General features: G+C 38.6%; 2 protein-coding genes across 4 annotated transcripts; one reads left to right on the top strand and one right to left on the bottom strand.

The window, feature by feature from the left end:
* Positions 1-98: 98 nt before the first annotated feature.
* Positions 99-14522, bottom strand: LOC130565150 (tripartite motif-containing protein 16-like protein). Of its 2 annotated transcripts, none has more exons than XM_057351729.1 (9): positions 14484-14522; positions 6030-6305; positions 5175-5237; positions 4862-4896; positions 4525-4620; positions 4142-4375; positions 1323-1482; positions 1135-1182; positions 99-1013 (listed from the first exon to the last, which is right to left on the bottom strand). In XM_057351729.1, the coding sequence occupies exons 2-9, from the start codon at positions 6283-6285 to the stop codon at positions 496-498; spliced, it is 1410 nt and encodes a 469-aa protein (XP_057207712.1). In that variant the 5' UTR covers positions 6286-6305; positions 14484-14522; the 3' UTR covers positions 99-495. The 2 variants fall into 2 exon arrangements, with proteins under 2 accessions (XP_057207712.1, XP_057207713.1); XM_057351730.1 differs by lacking the exon at positions 14484-14522 and adding an exon at positions 8008-8446.
* Positions 10587-27562, top strand: ppm1na (protein phosphatase, Mg2+/Mn2+ dependent, 1Na (putative)). Of its 2 annotated transcripts, none has more exons than XM_057351732.1 (6): positions 10587-11689; positions 23145-23716; positions 25383-25500; positions 25656-25770; positions 25919-25982; positions 26243-27562. In XM_057351732.1, exons 1-6 carry the CDS (start codon positions 11515-11517, stop codon positions 26270-26272), a joined length of 1074 nt encoding a protein of 357 aa, XP_057207715.1. In that variant the 5' UTR covers positions 10587-11514; the 3' UTR covers positions 26273-27562. The 2 variants fall into 2 exon arrangements, with proteins under 2 accessions (XP_057207715.1, XP_057207714.1); XM_057351731.1 differs by lacking the exon at positions 10587-11689 and adding an exon at positions 20804-21454.

Here is a 27562-nt window from a genome sequence, read left to right as displayed (position 1 = left end):
CATATTTTATGAGGATATCATTTTATTTTACGCACGTGAATTGTTTTTTGTGAATGTATATATATATAATTTGTGCACGTGAATTAGGTTTTATGCACGTGAAACTGGCTACGCAAGTGTACATCGTGTTTTATGTGTGAATAATTAATGAGACTAAAATCGCTCCATATTTATAAGCTGTTTTCCCTCATGGCCGGGGACCTAAAAATGTCACCACAAGGTCAAAATATATTGGTATTACTATCTTTGTGGGGACATTATAGGTCCCCACACAGTGATGAATACCAGTACACCTACACGCACACAAACTGATCTTACTGTCTATATAAGGATTTATTACACACATTTAATCTGGAATGTTATTTCACTGACAGACGTTCAGCTGCAGTATTAATGAAATGAAGAGAAAATTCTCTATAACATCTCACTTTTACTGATTTATCATGCAGCTCAAAGCAGTATGGGTAGAATCTCCCGTCAGTCTATTCTGATTCATTAACACAGTTTCACTGTTGATCCATTTTCAATACCAAACCCAGGATAGAGCGGCTGAGTGAATTTGGCCTGGACTGTGTGGATGAGGCTCATTGTGTCAGAAACGCTGTAGAAGGACAGAGTTCCTGCACTGTGATCCACATACACTCCTATTCTACTGCTGATGGGCTCTACAGGGAGATATGTAGATTCGCAATTGTGTATGAAGTAATCTTTGGAGGGATTACACCACAAAGTCCAGGATTTATTATTATATCCAAAGAAACACTCATCACCCCATCCATTCCTGCTGATACTCTTATATGCCACTGCTATATACACACTCCCACTCCACTCAACCTCCCAGTAACAGCGTCCCGACACACTCTCTCTACACAAAACCTGATAATTACTGGCAAATCTCTCTGGATGATATGGATACGGCTCATCTCTTTGAGCGAAAGTAATCACTCTGTTCCTCTCAGAAAGATGGAGCCAATTATGTGCTGTGTTAGGATCTAGAGTGAGCTGATGGTAATCTGATTAAACACAGGAGGCAAAAGAGATAAAACACATCAGAATCCGAAATGAGGACAGGAACACACATAAATGACTCATGACAAAGTCACTGAATGTGTGATTGCAGCTCTAGTGACTTACATTGTTGGAGCTCATTCCTGGTCTTAGAAGCAATGTTGTTGAATGTGACTGTGGACATTGACAGACATGAACAATGGGATTCTCATGATCCTGCATCCATTCCTAAGACATTTCTAATAAGATGTTCTTCATTATATGACATGATGGAGGACTCGTTTCCGAGAGTAGATGCACCTCCAGTACTTTACCTGTGTTAGAGATGCTCTTGATCTCTTCTTTGCAGAAATCCTCCAGTTTGTCTGTCAGCTGACGGATAGATTCTTTCAGGCCATCAAAAGAGAAGAAAGAACTGAAGGGAATGTTGGGTACTTCTGTTGATTTGGGAGGTGCTGAGAGAGACTGGAAACTCTGCAAAAAAAAAAAAATCAAAAATCTCATCACCTCAAAACTGATTAATGAAACATAAATGAAAAACATAAATGTGACCCTGGACAACAAAACCAGTCTTATGGGTCAATTTTTAGAAATTGAGATTTTTACATAATCTGAAAGCTGAATAAATAAACTTTCTATAGATATATGAGTTGTTAGAATAGGACAATATCTGGCTGAGATACAACCGTTTAAAACTCTGGAATCTGAGAGCGCAAAAAAATCAAAATATTGAGAAAATTGCCTTTGAAGTTGTTAATCAGGGGCCTGTGGCAGACCATCCACTCACAAAAATAAAGTTTTTATATATTTAAGGTAGGAAATTTACAAAATATCTTCATGGAACATGATCTTTACTTAATATCCTAATGATTTTTGGCATAAAAGAAAAATCGATAATTTTGACACACACAATGTATTTTTGTCTTTTACTAAAAATGTTCCCGTGCTACTTAAGACTGGTTTTGTGATCCAGGGTCACAAATGTCCATATAACAGCACATTCATGGCTGTACACAAGATTATGTATGGCATAAAATAGATGCTATTTACACTAAGTGAAAATAGCAGTAGGTTCTGTTTACACTAAGTGAAAATAGCAGCATTTCTTAGTGATATGCTATTTACACTAAACGAAATAGCTGTGTTTTCTTTGGATTAAGTATAAACAGTAGTTAGATGCTATTTACTTAGAAATAATGCAGGTGACGTTACTATTTGCACCTCAGTATTGTTGTGAATTAAATAGTATGCAATAATAACATAATGTTTATAATATAATGGTATAATAATATAATGTTTAATTTTGAGTGCAAATCATTATATTTATAAAAATGATTAAAATGATGGCAACTTATTGAGATAGTAAAGCCCTACACCTACCCCTAACCCTAACCTTACCCTAAAACTAAACTTTATGAATAAAAATGAATTTTAAGTCTTAAATCAATTTTATTGAAAACAAATGTCTTTATGATCTGTAATGTGATAGAATAAGGTAAAAGAGCGTTTTCAGCATGGATTTGAACCCCAGACTCCCATGCCACACTATATAGACTTTACACCTTTACGCCTCTGGAGTCACTGTTCAAACATTCCAATCACATATTGGTGGGCGGAGCTAGTGCAAATAGTGTTACGGTCTTGGTCGGGTTGGGGTTTCATCTGCACGTGGGTTGTGTTGTTATTGTCGAGCACGTGGTGAGCCGCTGGCTGACTGCGTGCTCGGTGTCTGCTATTTCACCCCGCCCTGGTGTCTCCTTAGGCTTTCCCGCACTGGTGATTTTCCACTCCACACCTACACGCCTGCTGTCACGTTACTCATTAAGCACTCGTTCCCGTAATTACTCCACACCTGCCAACCCTTTCCATCTCGTTATTTTCCCCCCTTATATTCTTTCAGTGTATCTTGTCTGTTGTCTGATCGTTGCTTGTAGTAACTTTTGGTTTCAGACTGCCCCAGAAGTAGCTGCGGCTCGTCTGTAGAAGTTCTTTTCCTTAGTCGTGTCACAGTCTTGGTTTTCTTCTCGCCTGGTCAAGTTAAGTCTTCCTCTCTCCTGTTGTCTTGTTTTTGTCCCGTGTCCCGGCAGCTCTCACTGGAATACTCTACCTCTACCCACGGCAGGCAGCTCTCTGCAGACGGAGTTCTGAATCTTCTTCTGGTCGTCTTCATCCGTCTGGTTCTCTTCGCGGGTCCCGGGTCGAGTGTGGTCCCAAGATACTTCCCTCCCAGCCACAGTGTCGGGGACCTATCCTCAGCCCGAGTCGCCGCGGTCGTCCTATTGGGGACACAAGTTCTTACCACCGCGGACAGCACGTCCGCGGTTGGGATTGTTATTCACCTTTTGTTGCCGGTTGTCTAATAAACTACTTCGGATTCTCACCGCATCTGGGTTGCCTTGTTTCTCTGTCATGACAAATAGTCTCTGCCAACAAGGCGGGCTATTTGTACTCTGTGTAATTAGACACTCCGATTATGTAAATATGAGGTGCAAAATGTGGGCTTCAACACAGCACTGACTCCCTATTAAACATCGTATACATTTAAAAAATGATATAAATATAAAGCCCTGAACAGGTTAGCTCCCCAGTTGTATTTCAGCCCTTCATGTCCATTATGCCTACAAAATTCTGGCAGGTTGATAATACCTAGAATATCAAAATCGACTGCAGGCAGAAGATTGTTTTCCTATTTAGCGCCCCCACCTCTGGAACAGTCTTCCTAGCATTGTTTGGGAGGCAGACTAACTCTGTAACACAATTCCCTAACTCCCTTTGATACAATTCGAAGGGATTGATAGGCTGCATTACTTGCAACTGGAAATGGGAACTATTTAGTTGAATCATTAGCGAGGTTCATTATTCCAGTTACTTAAGTAACATTTTTGGTGATGCTAAATTTATCTTCCAGAAGAAATGCTTTTTCCTAAGACCAGAAACTCCAACCCTGTTTCTGAAATCCCTCAACAATGAGCATTTTGCATGTATCCATAATTAAACCTGATTCAGGTTAGTTTAGCTCATGAATTGAGGCTCCAGGATCAGAAATGGGCGTTTCAGACAAATGAGACATAGCCTACAAAATGTGCAGATTGTCATAGCAGGATCTTGCTTAAGTCTACTAGACCTCTGATACCTGCAGGAACTGGATGTGATCCTGTGTTTGTGAAAGCTGCTCCAGCTCAGCGTCTCTCCTCCTCAGATCATTGATCTCTTGCTCCAGTTGCTCCAGTCCTTCTTCAGCTCGACTCACTGCGGCCTTTTCCTGATCTCTGAACCTCTGTGTCACTTCAGAGCTGCTTCTCTCAATGGTGCGGATGAGCTCTGTAAACATTTTCTCACTGTCCTCCACTGCTGTCTGCGCAGAGCACTGTTAGACACACATCATAACCACACAACTTCAGTGGGACTGAAAGAGCTTTAGAGTAATTATGTAATTAGAGCTTTAACTGAGACTCACAATCTGTGTTGTATAAAGCGCTGTATGAATAAAGGTGACTCGACTCCTTAAAAACTCACCTTATAAGATTTCACAGCCTCTCTCAGCTGCTCAAGATCTTTCTCTCTTTGCTGGATTTTCAGCCGGAACATCCTCTGCGTTATCTTTAAATCGATCTGGAAGACAAACCAGTCAACCCAGGTATTCCGCTTATTCGCTTTTTTAACATTGAAAGCGGAAAAAATGAAATAATACTGAATTTTAGTCTTTTCGTCAGACTAAATGTTACAAAGTTATTGGTTCAAAGCACAATTAAAATTAAATTATAAATGAACAAAGTGTCAGCATCATTTCACTAGCGGCTAGTTTTTAAGGTTGTTCATTCAAAAGTTTGACATTTTGTCATCATTTACTCACCCTCATGTCGTCCCAATCTTGTATGATTTTCTTGTCTGTTGTTGAACACACACAATAAAAAACATTTGAAGGCAAGTCATGACAGAACAACCATGAGTTTATGTTATTGGTGTATTGCCACATGTGACGGGATATCTATACATGAGCTGACCAATGATATTATTTGATTTGAGAGTGAAAATGCCTTAAAATTTGTTCTGTTTATCATACAAAATCATTGTATCACTTATACTTTCTCTATCAGGACTCTGCACAAGGAGTCCATTTGACTAAAATAAAAATAAACCAACTACAAAAATTGATTAATATTTACCCCCAATTGGTTTTGATTCAGCTCCAGCAAGCACAGGAGCCTCAGTACTGCCCTCAGCCTGAGCTGTATGAAAGAGAAACATATCAGAACTCAGTGCCACAGTGAACTCACATTATGAATAACATTCCTAAACCAGTGGAATGCTTTTCCTTTTTCTATAACAATCTCATATCTTCCCCATCAACATCCAACTATGCAGCTCCCTCAGTCGGTTTTGGGGGATTTTTTCAAGGATGCTGGACTGTTGCTTCATTGCTTCCCCATGGGCCCCCAGTCTTTACCCTCTCGTAAAGACAATATTTTAGTGCATTGTGACTATGAAGCAAAAGTCCAGTTCTCATTCACCCGCTCTGATTTCACTTTTAAGACATCTCATCTGGATCTCAGCATGCGACTAATTTATCATAATTAAACTAATCTGTTCTCGACAGTGAAACAATCTCCTATTTGATACATTATGTTTTGCTGAAACATACAGCGACTGGTCATGTGACTTTTTCGTACGCCACGTGACTTGTAAATATGACAAAAAGTGTTTACATTGCAATTTTGCGAAAAATGCCTTTATCTTACTGCCTGAAAAAACACTTCATGCAAGCGTGAATTTTGCGATATATGGGAGTTTTAGCAAAATTGACGTGTTTCCATTGGGCGTTTTTCAATGCACCTTTTCAATTTGTGCATTTTGAAGGGTAATGGAAACGCAGCTAGTAATGCTGTCGAGTCAGTTGAGCCAAGGTCAAAAAGATTATCTGTGCAATTGATCACTGGTCACTGTGAATACTGTTGTTATGTTTGTTTGCTGGACCATGGTTAGTCATTTTTATTTTTCGACATTTTACTTTAACCTGTTACCTTGCTTTTGTTTTTTCTCCAACTCCTCAGCCACATGGTTTTGGTTCATCTTCCTCAGGATGTCCACCGTGATCTTCACAGCTTCTTCTGGTCCAAAACGCTTCATCATAAGATCTACTGTATCAGGTGCATCTGCCTTATCCAAATCAGAAGCTGAAATTCTCTTGAAACTCTTAAAGTGCCATTTAAACCTCTTCAGTTTATCTGCATCTAATTCATCCAGAGCGCCCAGAAGCTGCTCTGAAACCGACGCCATAATCCTTCACTGATTCACTCCTACAGGACTAGCAGGAAAACAGCTGATACAAAAAGATACAAAAATATATCTGATTTGTGTTAATCACCTATAATTACTTTGAAATTAACTTTGAAAAGATTAGATCAGGGATGGACAACGTCAGCCCTGGAGAGCCACAATCATGCAGAGTTTTACTCCAACTTTAATTAAACAAAACTGAACAATCTAATCAAGGTCTGTGGGTTATTAGAAATCTAGAGTCAGGAGAGTTTTTATCAATGAAGTCATTTTATCAATAGTAACTATTCCAATGTCCCTAAAATTACATTTCATGCAGTGTGTAATGTTACTGTATGTGAATGTAAGCAGTCTGCCAAGTTGTAAAGCCGAAAGTGAACAAACAGTTGTTAACAATAAGTTATTGGCTTGTGAAAAAAGGAGTCGACTCTGAATCACGCAAACAAGTCGTCTGTCGTTCTAATTTTAGTTCTGGTTCGGATTTGCGTCACTCCGTGTAATGCCCGCCTACGTTCCATTTGCGACACTGCACCACAACAAAACGGGCCCTCGCACAAATGCTCCCAAATATGCTTTGAGGACGCACAGGCTAAATTTCGAGAGCATATGCGACCATTGTGGCCGAATTGATCAACGAGCCCTGTCAGCGGCGGCGTTTGTTCAAGTACAGATAGTTGAAATGTTCAACTTGGAAGAGAGCGCTCAGCTCATCATAGCACTCTTTACTGTCCAATCACAGTGCAGCAGAGACGGGACAAATACACACCAACCAATCGATGCATTGTACTTGTACAGCTGCATGTCTTTATATAGAGCATTGTATTGTAGTTCCTCGGCTTAAAGGTGTGATAAACTGTTCTTGTTTATTGTTTTATACTGTTGTTTGAGGTTTACTTATGATGTTCGCGTGTTTTTTACATTCAAAAACATTAAAATCAATAAGTAATAGGCTATTTTCTACCCGGGCTTTTAGGCCGGTTTGACAAATGATCGGTTTGAATGGGCGTTCCGCCATGAAGACTTGGAAGTAAACGCCCACTGCTATGATTGGATAGCAGTTTGCGTAGTAAACTTAGTTGGAGCCTTCTGTGAATTTGGTTAGACATGTAACGTTAGGTTACACATTAGCACCATTCGCACAAGATTTGCATTATCTGGGGACCTCGTGTGATTTATAAATTACCTCCCCACATCAGTATTTCATGTGACGCATTCGCATGGGATGATTTTACTCAAATTTACTGACTTATTTCCCGGATGTGATGGCAAGTCTTTGCGTATAGTTTGTATAGCCTATAGTTGTATCGTGTTTAATGATATATGACCGTACCTGTCAGCATTTGAGACCCGTGATCGCAAACCGGACAGAAGATCACCGCGATCGCGGGTCTCAAATGTTACGAGAGTTTCCATGATAAATAAACAAATGGGAGACTCCCGGTAATTTATGGATATGACCCAGCACCCGAAATAATACCAAAACACTTCAAAACAGCCTCCATTATTCGCAAACGGTGGATAAAACCTTAAAAAATGATATATAAGCCCTCCAAATCACAGAGATCCCGATTCGCAAGGGATTAAGATCACAGACAACCTCTGAAATTATTACAAATGACTAACGTTACAGTTCCACAAGTAATACTAACTTAATCGCGTGGGCATATCAAGCGATCTCTAACAAAGCAATAGTGATGCATGGTACAGAAATGTTTTACTCACATAGATTTCTCCTATTGGATTCAATATTGACGGCACAGCACTGCTTTTTAATTTTAGTCTCTCCTCAAATCCAGCGTCGATCTGTGCCTTTTTCACGAATGAACCCTCTGAGAAATGAAACGATCAAACGCTCCATGTTTTTCCCATGTGAGCTGGAACGTCTTTAAACATAAACTTTAACCACGCATTCCTAATATCGGAATCCGAAGGAAGGTTATGCAGCAACTGTGTTCTTTCACAACCAGGCACTGCACAATATTTTGCGATCTTTAACGGCATGTTTATTGCTTGCTCGCTCTATCTGGTTCCGCGCTTCTTGTGTTACTTCAGTACTGTCATGCGCGAACCAGTGGGCGGGGCTAGAGAAGTAGTCGTTGATATTCTTTCTGTGGAGGCGGTGTTCAACCTATCAATGACGTCATAGATTGGTGCATTCCAGAACCTGCCGTTCACTACATTACCCATACTGCTTAGCGTAACATGGTAATACATCACATACGGATGTGTTGCTACCGGCATGTTCCGGTAGCCGAGTGTATGTGTTACATGTGAGTCTAACACATGTAACACATTATTAGACCACACTGTGGTCTAATAAAGAGTTATTATTTATATATAACTGTGTGAAGTTATATGACATGGTGTCAGAAGTTCGTCGTACTCTAACTCAAGGACCAGAAGATGTCGATGTTTCAAGCTCTGGAGAAGATTGACTTCAGTCAGCCCGCCACATGGCCCACGTGGATACAGCGTTTCAAGCGATTTAGGATTGTATACAAAGCTGGATAAAGAGGACGAAGAGGTCCAAGTAAATTCACTGATGTATACTATGGGGAAAGAGGCAGAGACTATATTCGCATCATTTCTTTTCGTGAATCCGGATGACTATAAATAAAAAATACGAAGAGGTAGTGGAAATGTTTAGTGGACATTTTGTGCCATGAAGGAATGTCATACATGAGCGTGCATGTTTTCATCAACGTTCACAACAGATGGGTGAAACGGTTGAAGCTTTCGTGAGAGGATTGTACAAATTGGCAGAAAATTGTGAGTTTGGAACACAGAAGGATGAACAGATCCAAGATAGATTGGTGATCGGAATAAATGATCATGGAGTGTCACAAAGGCTAGAGATGGAAAGTGATCTGACCCTGGGAAAGGCAGTGCAGATAGCAAGACAAGCGGAACTTGTTAAAACTCAAAATTCTGCAGAAACGACTTCCGCAGAAGTGGTGGAATTGTACCAGAGGTCGCGAACAACAAAAAACTACAGTACCGGTAAGGAAAGAAACAAAAACACACAACAAGTACATAGACACACAGAAGAAAAGATGTGTTTACGTTGTAATTAGCATCATAGACCACGTGAATGTCCCGCTTACAATAAACAGTGTCGCAAATACAACAAACTAGGACATTTTGCTACAGCGTGTTTTAGCAAAGCTGTTAGAGCAGTGCATGTTCAAGACGGAGAAGAGCAAGAAAGTGAGACATACTTTTTGGACAGTATCGAGAAAAGAGAATCAGAATCAGACTGGTTAGTGAGTCTTCCTGTAAAAGCAGTGACATTTAAAATAGACACAGGAGCGGATATTACGATTATGTCCAATGACACATATGAGAATCTCCCACAACAGCCATCGCTGATGAAGACTGGTATAAAGCTAAACAGTCCGGGTGGTTATGTCAAAACGCTGGGGAAATTCTATGCAGAGACTGCGAGGAAACCACGTGTCATCAATTCTGGATTTATGTCGTGGATGGATGTTATGTTAACAATCTTAGTAGAAGTGCAGCTTGTGCCATGGGACTGGTGGCCAGAGCGGATTACATTCAAGAGGATGTGTTTGGGGAAATTGGCTGTCTGAGTTGCCAGTAAAGATTGAGCTGAAACCGGACGCACAGCCATAGATTCTGACAACTCCCCGCAGGGTACCTTTTCCATTGATGAAGAAATTTGACGAGGAACTACAGCGGATGCAAACAATGCAGATTATACGAGAGGTGACACAGCCCACTGATTGGTGTGCCCCGATGGTCCCTGTAGTAAATAAAAACGGATAAGTAAGAATTTGTGTAGATCTTAAACATCTCAACAAAGCTGTAAAAAGAGAAAAATTCATGCTGCCGACTTTGGAAGACATTTCTACGAAACTGGCAGGAGCCACAGTGTTTTCGACTCTCGATGCATCATCAGGTTTCTGGTAAATTCCGCTGGACTCAATAATTTCAATGTTCACAATGTTCATCACTCTGAGAGGCAGATTTTGCTTTCAGAGGCTTCCTTTTGGGATCACATCAGCACCTGAGATCTTCCAGAGGGAGATGACAAAGCTACTGGATGGACACGAGGGCTGTGTGGTAGTTATGGATGACGTCTTGGTATGCAGTAAAGACAAAGAGAGTCATGATAAGAATCTGGAGAAAGTAATGCAGACGATCAAAAAGTCAGGTCTAAGGCTAAACAAAGACAAATGTCATTTCGGAAAGAAGGAACTCTTCTTTGGACATATCATCAGCAGTGATGGGGTTAAACCTGACCCTGACAAAGTGAAAGCGATCACAGATCTCCCATGTCCCAAAGATATCGCACAGCTTAGACAAGTGCTGGGAATGGTGAATTATCTAGGAAAGTTTGTGCTTACAATGTCTACAATATTGCACCCACTAAATGAACTGTTAAAGAAGGAGTCAGCATGGGTGTGGGATGCGCTACAACAACAAGCTTTCGACAACGTAAAGGCTATGCTTTCGTCAGCTCCAGTTTTAGCCTTCTACGCCATTGAAAAACCTACCATTGTAACTGTAGACGCGAGCAGCTTTGGGCAAGGTGCTACTTTGCTACAACAACACGGTAACAAGACACTTCCTGTTGCTTTTTGTTCTAGAACACTGTCATCAGCTGAGTTGAAATATTCCCAGATCGAGAAAGAATGCCTGGCTGCAGTTTGGGCTTGCGAGAGACTTGCCTGTTATCTGCTGGGTCTTGGTGAGTTTACACTACAAACAGACCACAAACCGTATCGCTGATTAACACTTACGATTTGGACAAAACTCCTGTACATTGTCAATGTCTACTGATGCGTTTGATGCGGTTCAACGTTAAAGCTGTATATGTACCGAGAAAATCACTGGTAGTGGCAGATACATTGTCCCGTAATCCACTGGAAGGATTACAACTCTCTAACACAGAAGAGGCAGTACAAGCTTACATGGAAGCGGTGATCAGAACAAGACCAGTGTCTGAACCTAAGCTAAACAAAATTTGTGAGTTCACTTTAACAGATCCAGTGATACAGAAAGTGAAACAGTTCATAAAAGGAGGCTGGCCACATCACATGTCACAGGAATGTAAGGATTATTATATATGTACAGAACGAGCGTCACTCTCATGGGCTGAGGAATTGCTTCTAAGAGGTGACAGAATTGTAATTCCAACAGCACTATGATAAGGAATTCTTGACAAATTGCATGATGGGCACCAAGGACTAAACAAATGCAGGGAACATGCTAAAATGTCAGTGTGGTGGCCTGGAATTGCAGCAGACCTCAATGCCAAAGTTTCACAGTGTGTTTTTTTGTCAAGTGCATAAGTCCACACAGAGAAAGGAACCTCTTATCATAACTTCTCTTCCTCCTGGTCCATGGCAAACCTTCGGAGCAGACCTGTGCGAGAATGGAGGTAAAAACTATCTAGTAGTAGTAGATTTGTATTCTAGAGACATTGAAATTGCTTGTTTACATATCACTAGTAGTCGCAGCGTAATCTCCGCGCTAATAGGAATGTTTGTGAGATGGGGAATTCTGAGATAATTGCATTCAGATAATGCTACCCAGTTCAGTAGTCTGGACTTCGCAGATTTTTGTAAAACTTCGGGTGTTTATCATGTGACCAGCAGCCCTCACTACCAACAATCGAATGGTGCTGTTGAGAGAGCTGTGGGCACAGCGAAACACTTTCTGCGTCAGCCAGATCGTCATTTGGCTCTTTTGAATTACAGAGCTCCAATTGCAGCTACGGGAGTGAGCCCTGCACAGCTAATGCAGGGACGGCAAATTCGTACTACATTGCCTGTTTTGAAGAAAACTTCAGAACAGGCAAAATCACATCAGCAGCTACAAAATCACATCAGCAGAAAACTAGTTGCTGAAAAAGACAAACGTTCAAAAGAGGATTACAAGCTATTACAAAAAGAAAGCTAATTTTGGACGTGCAATTCCCTTTTTCACCAGTAGGGGTACAAAGAGAGGTTGTGAAAGATGGCCACTGTCCCCCTCTATTGAATGACTCTGTCTGTCTACCTGCTGGACAAAGCTATTACAAAAAGGAGGTTAATTTTGGACCTGCAATTCCCTTTTCCACCAGTAGGGGTTCAAAGAGAGGTTGTGAAAGATGGCCACTGTCCCCCTCTATTGAATGACTCTGGTTGTATAGGTCTGTCTACCTGCTGGACAAAGCAATTACAAAAAGAAGGTCAATTTTGGACGTGCAATTCCCTTTTCCACCAGTAGGGTTAAAAAGAAAGGTTGTGAAAGATGGCCACTGTCCCCCTCTATTGAATGACCCTGGTTGCATAGGTCTGTCTACCTGCTGGACAAAGCTATTACAAAAAGAAAGTTAATTTTGGACGTGCAATTCCCTTTTCCACCAGTAGGAGTAAAAATAGAGGTTGTGAAAGATGCCTCCATTCCCTCTCTACAGAACTAAACTGCTTTCATGTCTCTGTCTTCATGTTGGACAAAGCTATTACAAAAAGAAGGTTATTTTTGGACCTGCAATTCCCTTTTCCACCAGTAGGGGTACAAAGAGAGGTTGTGAAAGATGGCCACTGTCCCCCTCTATTGAATGACTCTGGTTGTATAGGTCTGTCTACCTGCTGGACAAAGCTATTACAAAAAGGTTATTTTGGACCTGCAATTCCCTTTTCCACCAGTAGGGGTACAAAGAGAGGTTGTGAAAGATGGCCACTGTCCCCCTCTATTGAATGACTCTGGTTGTATAGGTCTGTCTACCTGCTGGACAAAGCTATTACAAAAAGAAGGTTAATTTTGGACGTGCAATTCCCTTTTCCACCAGTAGGGGTACAAAGAGAGGTTGTGAAAGATGGCCACTGTCCCCCTCTATTGAATGACTCTGGTTGTATAGGTCTGTCTACCTGCTGGACAAAGCTATTACAAAAAGGTTAATTTTGGACGTGCAATTCCCTTTTCCACCAGTAGGGTTAAAAAGAAAGGTTGTGAAAGATGCCTCCTTTCCCTCTCTAGAATGGTTTCATGTCTCTGTCTTCATGTTGGACAAAGCTATTACAAAAAGGTTATTTTGGACGTGCAATTCCCTTTTCCACCAGTAGGAGTAAAAAGAAAAGTTGTGAAAGATGGCCACTGTCTCCCTCTATTGAATGACTCTGGTTGTATAGGTCTGTCTACCTGCTGGACAAAGCTATTACAAACTATCACCGTTTTCTATAATCAACGCAAAAAAGAAAAAAAGCTTGATTCCCGATTTTGGTTTTCTAATTTCAAAAGGGAAATCCGTTGGCCGCTAAGTACACGGACCCACTGTCCCCCTCTATTTGACCCTGGTTGTATAGATCTGTCTACCTGCTGGACAAAGCTATTAAACAGTTAACAGTAACAGTAAACAGCTATTAAAGTTATTTTTGAACATGTTGTTCACTAACCGTCCACTAGGTTCAAAAGAGAGGTTGTGACAGTTGTACATTGTCCCCCGCTACAGATCGATACTGGTCTCATGTCTTTATGCCTGTAACAAAAAGCTATTAAAAAATACCCACCGCGCTATTTAAAAAAACGAAGAAAGCTTGCACATTTCCCTTGGTCCCTTACTTACAGCTCCGCAAAGAGTGAGCTCGCCCGACTTAATGCACATTGCGACGGCTTTTGCGGTGCAGTGTTTATCATATCGAGCGAAAAGAATATAAAATAAGGTTGTGAAATATTATCAGCTTCGTCCTTATAGCGGTAATATTATTAAGATATTTGAAAGGCAAGTCGTTTTGGAGTTTTTGGCGTTTAATCGCTGAATGTGTCGGGAATATCGAAAACAAAACTAACTTTACCCCGCTACAAAAGCTCGTGTTAAAATTGTGGTTTTAATTCATGGCACCTTTAAACGCTGTCAAATGCGTCTTCCGTTTTCAGCTGCGTAAAAACGATTCCCAATCCCGCCACTCCCTCTGTATTTTTTTCCTGTCCCGTCCCAATCCCGTGATGAATAGTGATTTTGTTTCCCATCCCACAGGATTCCCGAAAAAATGTCCGCCTCATATCGTGTATGTACGTAAACTTGTTGTTGGACACACCATAAAACAAAGTAGGACCTTAAAAATTACAAAATATTTACTCTTTAAATAATTACCTACAAAACTATTGTGATGTCTAAATACTATCTGATGCTGAAGCTCTAGAATCAATGGTAACATGAGATATATATAAGTCAGTATTTACTAACTTACCGTGAAAAATTAGGATGTTCGTAGGCTTCTCGTTTTACCTTTGAACTGCGATCGTGAGAAAAAGCTCTGAAATTTACCTAAAGCGAGTGGAACCGGTTTTTCAAGAGACACAAGAAAAGCTCCCGAGGAAAATCACAGTAAATGCTGTCAAACAAACATAATGTTTTTCTGATGTATGAGAAAGACTGAGGAATTACAGGCACGGTCATTTCAGACAGTATTTTCAACTTTTATAGCGCTTTTTATGATTTGCATTGCATCAAAGCAGCTGTACAAGAAAACCAAAACCAAGAAAAACAACATAAATTGAACACACACAAAAATAAGATAAACCTTAAAAAGAATATGAAATAGGGCAGGTAAAGTAAAAAAGCTAAGGCACACACATATACAGACCAGGGGTCTCATTTATAAAACTGTGCGTTACTAAAATTGTACGTGCGCCCGAAAACCAAAAAATAGCGTACGCCAAAAAATATTCAGATTTATAAAACCGTGCGTAAGCACACCTGTAAGCAATATTCGCTTTATAAATCACAGATCACCCGCAAGTGTGCGTACGTGAATCAGCCTCATATCCCGCCCTGTACACGCCCATTTTTACCCATAAATAGTCAATGCAAAGCACCTCATGAATACTGATTCGTATATTAATAAACCTGACATCCAATCCGCTTGTTAAGACTGACGTCACGCACCATAATGGACGTATACCGTTTCCGGGTCCAACCGCTATCAGATGCCATAGAAAAATAACTAAAAATGATGTAAAACTGCCGAAAACACCCGATCCCATCCTTTATCTCCGTAACGAAATCACAAATGGCCACACATGAGATTCACTGAGATTTCCAAATTAATAATTGTTATAATTATTAATAATAATTATTATATTAAAGCCAAAGAAGGTCTCTGCAGCATTTAAATGTTTACAGCATTTAGACTGATCATTAACACCTCATTAAAATCACATCAATAATTAGTGGTGTCCTTCACCTGAGATAACATTTGAAGACATAATTGTAAAAAAACGAATGTTTCTTCATTTTTTCTTCATTTTGTTATGAACATCGTTAGGACTGATAACATAAAGAGAAACGATTGTGCAAGAGCTTAATGGCTGAATTTTCAGACTTTGACATTCGATGATCAGTATTTAAGGAAAATATATTTAGTATTTATTTACACTGTGTTCTGCAGTTATCATAGTTGATGCTGTCCCTATTCAGTCGGATCATCTCCTACTCATGCGCTCAGTGTGATGGTGAGACAGCGCTGATTAAATATTTAGATATCATTTTTATTTAAGATTTGAGTTGGATTTTACAAGAAGGTGCATGAAACAATTATCGCTCAATACAAGCGCAAACAACTCCGCAGATTTAATCTTCGTGATAATGTGGATCTTTAACGGATATGAGGTCAAATTAAATGTGTGTGAGGAATTAATGCTTATAATTGTTTTTATCTATCTTAGTATCTGCAATCTAAGTTCACTAACTCACCATTTGTGTTGCCCCTTGTCTCCAGAATGTGCATATGCATGGGTCAGAGTTTGCGTGCAGGTGCGCATATTTTTCCGTCAAGTTTGTTTTTATAAATCCCATCTTTTGCATGGGAAGTGGCTTACGCCTCTTTCAGGGCATGTTTTGTGCGTACGCAATGGTTATAAATGAGGCCCCAGGGCTGTACATTTACGCGTTAATAATAATTAATACGATATGGAACATTAACGCGATTAAAAGTTTTAACGCACCCGCCCCAGATATAAGTAGGTCATCTTACATTTCATACAGTTGACTGGTGACAAATATGACGCTGGCAACAACTTGATATAACATACAGAATACTGTCAGAAAGAACCTAAAATTCTATGCAAAAATTACTCTGAATGAGCTTTTGTCTCATTTTTATTTAGTTATGCAATCACACAAGCGCAATATCATAGCACTGCTATTTTTGTCCAGAAAACTACGAGTGCGTTTCATGTTGATTTTATACAACAGTTAATTAAATAAGAAATACATTTTAAGATATATTTTATAGACAACACCGTCTGTTTTCCTAATTTTTCAACAAAAATGTTAACTAGAAAGCCTCAGGAGAAGTGATGCGCATCTCTGAGGAACATACAGCGTGGTTTCATTTCTAAATGAATATGTTTCTGTAGCGAATCAATTGGGTGAATCAATATTATCAGTGGCTCATTCATAAAGAGTCATTTACTGCATTCCTGAACGTAATGAATTAATGACATTTACTGCCACATACTGGCAGTTTTTAACAGTATTAAAGTAAAAAAAGTTAAATAATAACAATACTAATAGATTGGATATATTTTGCCCCCTAAAAATTCGGTAACGCTTTAGATTACAGCCCGCAATGTACTGCATGATTAAACAGGATTTACAGCATAACTACGTGTAACAATAATGTACCTCTACAGTACATATGTCGTGCCGTAGTGGTGAGACAAGGGGACAAGGATAGAGGACCCAGGTGCAGACAGTGGGTAAGGGGTTAACAAGACGTTTAATAATAACAAAGACAAAACCAAAAACAGGGGAATATAATACATGACAAGACAGGACTAAGACTAACTACACTTAAACAAGACTAAAGTTACATATGACATGAACTACAAATAACTAAACTAGACTTTGGCAAGGCACAGGAACTCACCATACAATCACAATGAACCAGCACAAGACAGAAAACACAAGGGCATTATAAAGGGGATAAATCAAGAGGGGAACAGGTGCAGGGCATGAACTAATTAACGATCAATAATGAGGAGGGCCAGAACAGAGACGAGACCGGAGAGAGTGTATGGCATGCCATAACAACAATAAATGTCTCTCTCCACACTAAACATGAGGTTCTGTCATGATCCTGCCACTAGACCAAGAGAAACATGACATGATGCGGCAAAATCATGACAACATAGGTAAAAGGGAACAATATGTAAGGTTTGGGGAATAAAGGGGTAAGCGTAAGGAAAATTAAAAATAATATTTATTAGGGAACTGCATGCCTTATAAACATCCAAATCAAACTGTTCTAGACCTACTTGATTATAGTCTCAAAAGACCAACATTGATTCTGCACATTTTACAATTTAAAACTCATCAAAATAACACATAGTGACCAACAATCCTTTGAACAATCAACAAATTCATCCTAAAGCCAAAACTTAAGTTGACAGACACAGTGTTGCCCCCAAGGGGGAGCCAGGGGGGTCCGCGGCCGCCCCAACCAGAATGAGATTTTAAATGTTTGAATTTTTATATTAGAATAATAGTTGTAATATTTATTAATTAAAATGTACATTAACGAAGCACTATGTAGAAAATATAATAAACTTGTATAATGTGTTATGTAGAATACGATCTCAACCCCTCCCTGAGATTAGTCTATAGTCGCTAAGGCATCTTTTTGAAATTTTCTGTTGCTCATACTCACATGTCGATCGATCACTATACTGTACATGTTTGGTTAATATTACTCCATCAGCTGATCTTTAAATTATTGGATTTGCAGTTTTTGGCAACATTTGATGTACAGTAATGTTACTATCATTGTTTTTTATAGTCAAATATATGTAGCTGTAAATTGTCCATGGGTTAATGTGTACATTATTTTCTTTTGTATTAAAGTTGTGAAATTTACATGTGCTGCAACAAATTATTATTTGGGGTCTGCAGGAGAGAAAGTATTCAGACAGATAAAGGGACTACTCTATTAGCTAATGCGCTTTATGTTTTCTGTGTATTGTAGATTTCTGTGCATATAAATGCACTCATGTAACCTTAATAAAAATGTGTATATCTCCATGCTTTGTTTTTGATTTTATCCTAACAGACATCACATATTTTCAGTTAGGTTTTTATTTTTCCCATCAGTTTTATCATACAAGTGGTTTTGGTGAGTGAATATAGAAAATATGATGAAAAGTATATTTTGCATAAATGCCTTTTTAAAAAAACTTGGCATAGAAATAGGAAAATACGGTATTTTAAATGGTACATGGAGTGGAAATATTTGGCCCAGAAAGTGCTGTGAAAAATTATTTTGTTTTCTAGTACAAATATATGATATTTTAGGTACAAAATAGGTATTACTTTCTGAAGTTGTTAATGCAGTTTTCATGTGAAACAATGCAATATAATAACTACTGTGGGATGTTCTATTGATAACTGTAAAATGCATCCAGTGGTTCACTTATAATTTTCTTTTGAATTAGAGATGTAAGATTTGCACTTTTCTTGAAATGTACTGCAACAGTAATGACAGTTTTATGTCAGGGGATAAGCATATATTTTTGTACTTTACTCTCATTTTAACTTTTAAATTTGCACTCCAAATAAACATGAGGGTAATTGCAGTTGAAATGTGGAGTAACTTTTTTTCTATTTGGCTCTAGTAAATCGTAATACTAGTAATAACTTTATATGCTCCCAGTAGTATTAATGGCAATGCCAAAACTCTTTACCATTAGATTCAGGCATAATACATTTTTTGAATTGTGCCCCCCTAAGATTTGTACTGGCCCCTTTGTGCCACCCCATAAAAAAAATCCTGGGGGCGCCACTGGCACAGTCTGCGTGCTTCATTTGTGCTGTTTTGCTTGTGCAAAAACTGAACACATCATTTCCCTTTATTTCATGTTTGCTATGATAAAAAACCCTGCACTTAATTGATAACCACAGTAGCTTATTTATGGGTACATTGTGATTACAAAAATGTAGTGTATGTTCATGCTAACATTGTTGTATAGCATACTGCAGGTCATGCATACCACGTTATATTAAAATAGTTACCCCTTAGTTTTAAAATACTTACTGTATCATTTTTTTTTATTTTATTCCTCACACTTTGCATATGTTCCCCTTTACCTACAAATATGTACTGTAAAGGAATATTATTGTTACAATTAGTTACAATGTAAAATTCAGTTTAATTATGCGGTAAATTGTGGGCCGTAATCTAAACCGGTACCAAAAATTCTGCTTATTTACATTTACTTACCATTTAACTTGAATTACTATTTCTTTGGGGAAAAGGAAGATATTTCTTAAGAATGTTTGTAACCAAACTGTTAATTATAATAATTCAGCTTCTGAAACAAGAAAATTGGCCGTTTTACATTCTGAACATCTGAAGCTACTTACTGTATTGTGTGATTAAGTTGCGATTAATTAGATTAATTAATCGCAACATCATGTAATTAATTAGATTAAAAAATGTTAACGCTTCACAGCCCTAATAGAGACACATACAACTATGTAAATACAAATACAGGCCCTGTATACTTTGTAATATTAGTACTATGTTCATGGTATTATTGTAAGTCTTACAAATGAGCTAGAAATACTTGATTACATATATTATTGCCGGTTCGATTCCCAGGGCCGGCGGGTAATGACTGAGGTGCCCTTGAGCAAGGCACCTTACCCCTACTTGCTCCCCGGGCGCTGTAGTGATAACTGCCCACTGCTCCGGGTGTACGTGTGTTCACTACTCTCTGGATGGGTTAAATGCAGAGGTCACATTTCGGGTATGGGTCACCATACCTAACAAATAGGTCTCTTTCACTTTTCACTTATTAATAGGTCAAATGTGAATTTTTAACAATATCATGGATTTTGCAAAACTGCAATGATGTAAACAAATGGAGAACAAACCTTGGGAAAAAACAGACTCGACCAGAAGAGCCAGTTCTCCACTGGCTTGTCAAGAAAAACTGCTGCATCTTGACAGGCTAAGCTTGTACAAGCTATAGGCCTAGATACAACAATTAATCGTAAGAACGGGCAAGTAGAAAATAATAATGTGATAAATAAATTCAATGTTTAAGTATTTATCTATTATCTACTGTAATAGCTTGTTGCCTGGCCATCATCAGTCTGAATATGAGCCAGATTGAGTTTTGGTTACCAAAGGAAAATGAAAAGTCAGACATACTGAGAGTTGAATACATTCAATACCATTCGGTGTATCAATAAATCTCTTTAATACTCTTGTTGTCAACATTGAACATCCCAATCACATCTATCCTGTTGGCATGACTCTCCAGTAGATGTTCATTACAAAACCCTGCATAGTTCATCAAGTGCACTTAACTAATCCAGGCATATTATGAAATCGGGATTAGACATAGGCGTAAAACAGAGGGAGGGGTAGACGGAACACAGTGTGATGTTCGTCTCTAAGGATGAGCAAACATAAATAGATTAGCCAATCAGAACATGCCTAGACAATCTCTAGTAGAGATAGACAACAGCTTGACAAATGTGATGAACACACAGGGCTTATATATCTCCACATCTCCAGCTTCTCTTGCTACAACCCATGGACTTCATAGTGACCAAGACAGTCCAAGAGAGCTATTGCATGAACAATCATGTCTTTAGCTGTGAGTGATCAAACTGATTAACAACACTGCACATATCACATCCGGTACGCCTTTATTGGCCCCGACTCAAGTAAAATTAAGGCACCGGATCGTCTATGGAAGACCAGTAAAAGGACTTTGAGGAGAACATCCAGCAATGGACTGAAGCGAAAAATCAGAGCAGCCATGAGGACAGCCAGGCGTGCCAGCACCATGGAGGTGCCCTCCTTCCTCCGACAGCTGGTGAAGGAGACCGAGAAGATGGTGACCTTTCTCTTCAAGGGTGGGCGAAGGGTAGATTACGACTTCGAAAATGAAGAGGACATTCCCAGTGCGTACCTGGAACGGCCAATTCTGGTGAAGGACACGGAAGAGGGGGGATCAAAATGGGGGATTTACTATGCCATGGCCAGTGTGCAGGGCTGGCGTGTCCACATGGAAGATGCCCACACCTGCATGCCGGAGATGGCTGTGGGATATCCAGACTGGAGCTATTTTGCTGTGTTTGATGGACATGCTGGAAGAACAGTTGCTCAGTACTGCTCCAAACATCTGCTGGATTTCATTCTGGATACAGGTACTAGGTTTACACAATTTGTATTGTGGTCACAGAAACACAAAAAACATTTGATAGATGGAACTTTCAACTATCTACAAAGTAAGATAAAGTCACTGATGTTATGCTAATATACAAATTAACAACTAATAAAATATGCAATAAATCTAGGACTGTGAAGCAATTAAAATTGTAATCTAATTAATTACATGATGTTGCGATTAATTAATCTAATTAATCACAATTTAATCACACATCACATTTGGGGCCAAAATATAATTTATAGCCAAAATATGACAATACAGAAAGTAGCCTCAGATGTTCAGAAGCTAAAACGGCCATAATTCTGTTTTTTTCAGAAGCTGAATTATTATAATTAAAGACCAAAACAGTTTGGTTACTAACATTCTTAAGAAATATCTTTCTTTCCCCCAAAGAAATAGTAATTCAAGTTTGAAACGACATAAGGGTAAGTAAATGTAAATAAGCAGAATTTTTGGGCATACTATCACCATTTTATTAGTATTGTTATTATTTAACTTTTTATTTTAATACTGTTAAAATTCTTTGAAGAATTAAAAACTGCCAGTAGGTGGCGGTAAATGCCATTAATCCATTAGATTCACTGAATTCGTTCAGGAATGCAGTAAATTACTACTTTATGAATGAGCCACTGATTATATTGATTCACCCAATTGATTCACTCAAGAAACGTGTTCATTTAGAAACGAAATCACACTGTGTGTTCCTCAGAGATGCGCAACACTTCTCCTGAGGCTTTATATTTTTAATATATTTTCGTTGAAAAATTAGGAAAACAGACAATGTTAATTTCTTATTTAATTAACTGTTGTATAAAATCAACATGACATGTGCACTCATAGTTCTCTGGACAAAAATAGCACTACTATGATATTGCACTTGCTCTTGCTTGATCACATGAATAAATATGAGACAAAAGTGTCAGAACATCCAGACACGGGTAAGGTAATCCACAAGGCAGGTAGCACAAATAACAAGGCTCGAAGCACAAATCACAGGGCATGAAGAACAAAACGAATCAGCACAGGACTGCAGACACAAGGACATTAAATAGGGGAACTAACAAAGGATAATTAACAAGGGACAGGTGTTGGGAATGAAACACTAATGGAAAGTTAAACGAGGAAACGAGAGGGGTGGGGCCAAAGACGAGACCAGAGAGAGCGCATGTTATGTCAGAACCAACAATAACATGCCTCTCTCCACACAAAACATGAGGCTCTGTCATGATCCTGCCACTAGACCAAGAAAGACATGACATGATGAGGCAGAATCATGACACAAAAGCTCATTCAGGGTGATTTTGCACAGATATCTTTAATTGTGGGTTCTTTTTGACAGTATTCTGTATGTTATATATCACGCAGTAAGTTATTGCCAGCATCATATTTGTCACCAGTCAACTGTATGTAACAACTGTATGTAAATAAAAGATAACCTACTTATGTCTGGGGCGGGATGGGTGCGTTAAATGCGTTAAACATTTTAATCGTGTTAATTTTCCATAACAAGTTAATTATAATTAATGTGTTAAATGAACAGCCCTAAATAAATCATTATCTTTGTCACCGAAACTAGCATACAAGCTTAACTTCTAACAAGCTTTGGTCAAGTAGGTCAAAAGGCAGGTCATTGGCAAATGTTACTGACTCTGTGATTATGTAATCAGGCTGTGTGACGGCAGATGAGGACCCAGAGCAGGTCAAAGATGGCATCAGGGATGCTTTTCTTGCCATCGACCGACACATGCACACCCTGGCCCGTAACCACAGCTGGGACCACAGCGGATCAACGGCTACAGCCGTCATGATCTCTCCGCAAAACATCTACTTCATCAACTGCGGAGATTCACGAACCTTCCTTTGCCGTGACGGCCAGGTGGTGTTCTACACAGAGGACCACAAACCCTGCAATCCCAGAGAGAAAGAGCGCATCCAGAACGCCGGCGGTTCTGTCACCCTACAGCGCATCAACGGCTCTCTGGCCGTGTCCAGAGGGCTTGGAGACTACGATTTTAAGGAGGTGGAATGGAAGGCCCAGACGGAACAGTTGGTGTCACCTGAACCAGAGGTGTACGAGCTGAAACGGACACCGGAAGATGAGTTCTTGGTGGTGGCTTGTGATGGTGTCTGGGATGCTGTGGGAAACGAGGAGCTATGTGCGTTTGTGCGTAACCGCCTGCAGGTGTGCAACGATCTGAGAGACGTCTGTTCGCAGGTCATTGACCTCTGCCTCTACAAGGTTGGTATCAGAGATATCCTCGGTCTAAAGGTCTATGGGGTCATTCATAGTCTGTACACAAATAGCAAGCTTTGCCTAAATTGCAAACGCTAATCAGATTTCCCTGACTGCTTGCCAACTTCAGGTTAGAAGGTGACACAAGTTGTTTATAGCTCTACTTACATGTATTAAAACAATAGTGTTTCCGGTCAAACTTTATACAAGGTGACCTTAACATTAAATGCTTGCGAGATTGACTGTATAGACCTCTTTGGATGAAGTAATCAACACTGGTCCAGAAGAACTTCCTGTTTCAGTTCTTTAACACTACACAAACGTTTGAACAAAATTACAACCAACAAAATATTTATAACTGTTCAACAAACATCTTAAATTTAAGATTTGATTATACATTTAAGATTAAAATACTACTAATAAATAAATACATATTCAAATCATAAGTTCTTCTGGACCAGTGCTTACATCTTGCAAAGTGGTCTATAACTAAATGTTCTGGAAATCTCCCACATTTACTTCTAATGAGTTATGGTTAGGTTTATGAATAAGGGCATGGTTAGGGGTTACATTTAGGTTTTATGGATTGGGTTACAGTGAAGGGTATTGTTAATGTAGTGTATTTTGAGGGGTAATGTATATTCACATGTTAGCCTAGATAAAGTCAAAATGAAATCAAAAATTTCATTTCTTTTTTTTGGAATATTGAAGTTCTTATTATAATTTATCAGTGAGGGTCATTTTTTTTATTCATGTGCCTCTAATCTTTAATCAAAATCTGAAAATGCACCTCCGCCCTCTAGTGGCAACTAGGGTTGTTGCACAGTGTACCAGTGCAACGATAGCATCGCGATGCTAAAGCTTAAAAATACTTGCGACGCCATTCAATTTTTTTAACTGTAGTATCACGGTTTTTGCGATAGTAATATTTTCAGAATTTGTTTCACTCAGAAATATGCTAGGATACAGAAGACGGTCACCATTTTCAGACTAGTTCAAGTGGTCATGGTAGTTAAGGCCACCAAATATAAAGTGTGGCCTTCTTTGCATCTTTAATCTTGTTTTATGTACAAAAGCCAACAGTTTAATTAAATGAATGATCAAAAAAGGTCATTTAAGGTTCACTCGTTTCAATGGAAAATAAAAGATCAGTAGCTACATAATGTCACAATCAATGTGTCATATTTAACAATCTGATATTAATGAATTGCTGGCACAGAAGCTGTTGCTAATGATAAACATGATTACTAGCAGGCACTTGGGTTATGTAATATTACAGTATATAATGCTGCATGTTGTGGCAAGTAAGATTATAATGCACGTAACAGAGTCAGCTTGATCTGTTCTTCAAATAGAATGATTACGAGAGAGAGAGAGAGAGAGAGAGAGAGAGAGAGAGAGAGAGAGAGAGAGAGAGAGAGAGAGAGAATGGATTACAGGTGAGATACGGTCTAAGGCCTCAGATATATGAATATCCAGAGTTACACATCAACAACATTCACAAGCCAAATGGTCTTTAGATCTCTTTATATCTGTTATCTATTGTGTTGTTGTTTTTTTATTCCAAAGTAACTATTATGCAGGATTTTAAAGAATATATTTAATTTTTTTTTAAATAATTAAAATAATTATTTAATTTTAAAATTCTTGAAATGTCTTGCAAATGTTTCAGGGTAGCTTAGACAACATCAGCATCAACATTGTCTGTTTCAACGGCGCCCCCAAAGTGACACCAGAGGCACTGCAGCGTGAGGCAGAGGTAGAGCAAATCATTGACCAGAAAGTGGAAGGTAAACTCAAACTCACCGATTTATTCTTAAATATAAATTCTGTTAAAAAAAACATCAGAAATCATTTTATGTGATAGCCATTCCAACCATTGAGTGATATAAGTTCTCAAAAAGAGTTTTTCTTTCTAAAAATATCTTCCTCTCACGTCACCCAGAGATCATTCAAGAGATCAGGGCTAAAGATGAAGATCCTGACCTACTTTATGTAATGAAGTTCCTGGCATCTGAAAACATACCGGGTCTTCCACCGGGTGGCGGAATTACAAGCAAGTGAGAGACTGGAAACATTTACAGAAAGTTTACTTAAGGAAACACGTTTTTGTAAATAAAAATAGATGATTCCTTTTGTTAGTTCTAGGAACACCTAGTTACTGTATGTGAGTTTTATCTCATTTAAACTCTTTTCTCTTTGTTGCAGGAAAGATTGCATAATTGCTGCATATCAGAAATATGCATCAGCCTTTAGATCTCTTGAGTCAATGGTATGTGTTTGAAATCTTTGAAAGACAATAAATTAATGTTTTTATTTGATCTCCTGTTGTATGATGTCAAAAAAAAAAGTGTACACTCTAAAAATCCTGGGTCATTGGTTGGGTCACATGGACAATCTCCGCCATTGGTTAAAATAACCTAGAAAATTCAATGTGAAGCAACACAGAATTTTTAGAGTGTAAAGATGAATAAATCAATATTTGTGTTAATTTTAAGGTATGAATTCTCATATATCTTTGTATAATTACAGGAGGTTGTTGGCTCTGAGGATTCAAACTGAGTTTTCCTGGAACTGGAATCAAACCTTGAATGTGATTTCTGTACCTAAAAAGAATACAGTTTTGAGCCAACTTTACAGACGTCATGGGTAGCCAAACGGTTTACCATCTCAAATCATTGTTGTTTATAGAAAGTCAGAAGTACAATTATCAACAACAACAAAAATCATGAAGCAAAGCATTCCTCATACACATGCTAAAGTGAAGTTTAAATACAGTGTGTCTTGCATAGACATGTGTCTATGGCATCTTTAGCACCCTGACCACCCCAACACTGCAAGACTGTTTCAGTCTTGAGTTTGGGGTGGAACTGTGCCCAGCTAATAACCAATGAGGAGTATTCAATCAAAATTATTATTTTTGCAATTTATTATTTGAAAGTATTATTTTTACAGTTCCATTTAGCAATGCAAGTGACACAGGACTTACACTTTCCAGCTTTAAAGAGGCATCTTGTGGGAGATTTTACTTTTTAGTGACCTTAATTTTAGTTATGTCACATTAAATCTATTTTAATCTGAAATGTCACATTGTGGGATTTAACTGTTTTACAACATGATTTGGCACCATTTGACTCAAAATCCTTATGATTAGCATATAAGTGCAAAAGGTTTTCAATATATAATATAGTATTCACTTTTGTTTCTTTTCTTGTTGTGACTAGTTATGACTAGTTCCAGAACACACACAAAAGTTAAATAAAAAGTTTCTATTTATCTTAAAGATCCGTATGCCTCTCTTGGTGAGAAGAAAGACACATACTGAACATATATATATATATTGAAGGTACTGTAAGTCATTTTTAATTAAAAAAAAGTGTCTGCCATGTACAATTGTAAATGTAAAATGGGATTCATGAGTTGGTATTTTTCAAACTCAGACACGAGGTCCTCTGGTGGCAAGTTAAAGGAACTGTATGTTTAGGTAAGCTAAAAATGTTCTTACAAGTGAGGATTGCTGCACAGTTTTTTGAAAATGAATTCTCACTCGTCCACTCTCCAAAATTATTTTTAGTTTTTCTGAAATTTTAAATCAGCTTCCATGTGTATTTCAGCTCTCAGTCTTTTACATTGCTGTTGGGGGAATTTGTCACTCTTTTTGTTGGAAACAGGTTTGCTTTTGTTGAAATGCAGCAGACACTGGATTGAAATGACTATGTGCAGGAATATTAAAGGCAAATATGGATTGGTCTCTTATTTTTTCAGAGCTGTACATATAGAAACCCACAGCTTCAATGTGGTTAAATTTTCTCTAACCACAAACATCAACATCTCATGACATACAGATTACAG

Source organism: Triplophysa rosa, linkage group LG14, assembly GCF_024868665.1.
Source record: "Triplophysa rosa linkage group LG14, Trosa_1v2, whole genome shotgun sequence".
Taxonomy (NCBI): Eukaryota; Metazoa; Chordata; class Actinopteri; order Cypriniformes; family Nemacheilidae; genus Triplophysa; species Triplophysa rosa.
Note: the sequence above shows the minus strand (reverse complement) of the source record. Positions and strands in the feature narration are given on the sequence as shown.

Bases quoted from the DNA above. Each gene is read 5' to 3' on its own strand.
- LOC130565150 (XM_057351729.1), bottom strand. From the start codon at position 6,285: ATGGCGTCGGTTTCAGAGCAGCTTCTGGGCGCTCTGGATGAATTAGAT. The intron at 4,376-4,524 runs GTGAGTTTTTAA...TGTGTCTAACAG, and splicing joins AGGCTGTGAAATCTTATAAG to TGCTCTGCGCAGACAGCAGT. The intron at 1,183-1,322 runs GTAAAGTACTGG...CAATGTCCACAG, and splicing joins CAAGAGCATCTCTAACACAG to TCACATTCAACAACATTGCT.
- ppm1na (XM_057351731.1), top strand. From the start codon at position 21,064: ATGAGGACAGCCAGGCGTGCCAGCACCATGGAGGTGCCCTCCTTCCTC. The intron at 21,455-23,144 runs GTACTAGGTTTA...TTATGTAATCAG, and splicing joins GGATTTCATTCTGGATACAG to GCTGTGTGACGGCAGATGAG. The intron at 25,983-26,242 runs GTATGTGTTTGA...GTATAATTACAG, and splicing joins TTAGATCTCTTGAGTCAATG to GAGGTTGTTGGCTCTGAGGA.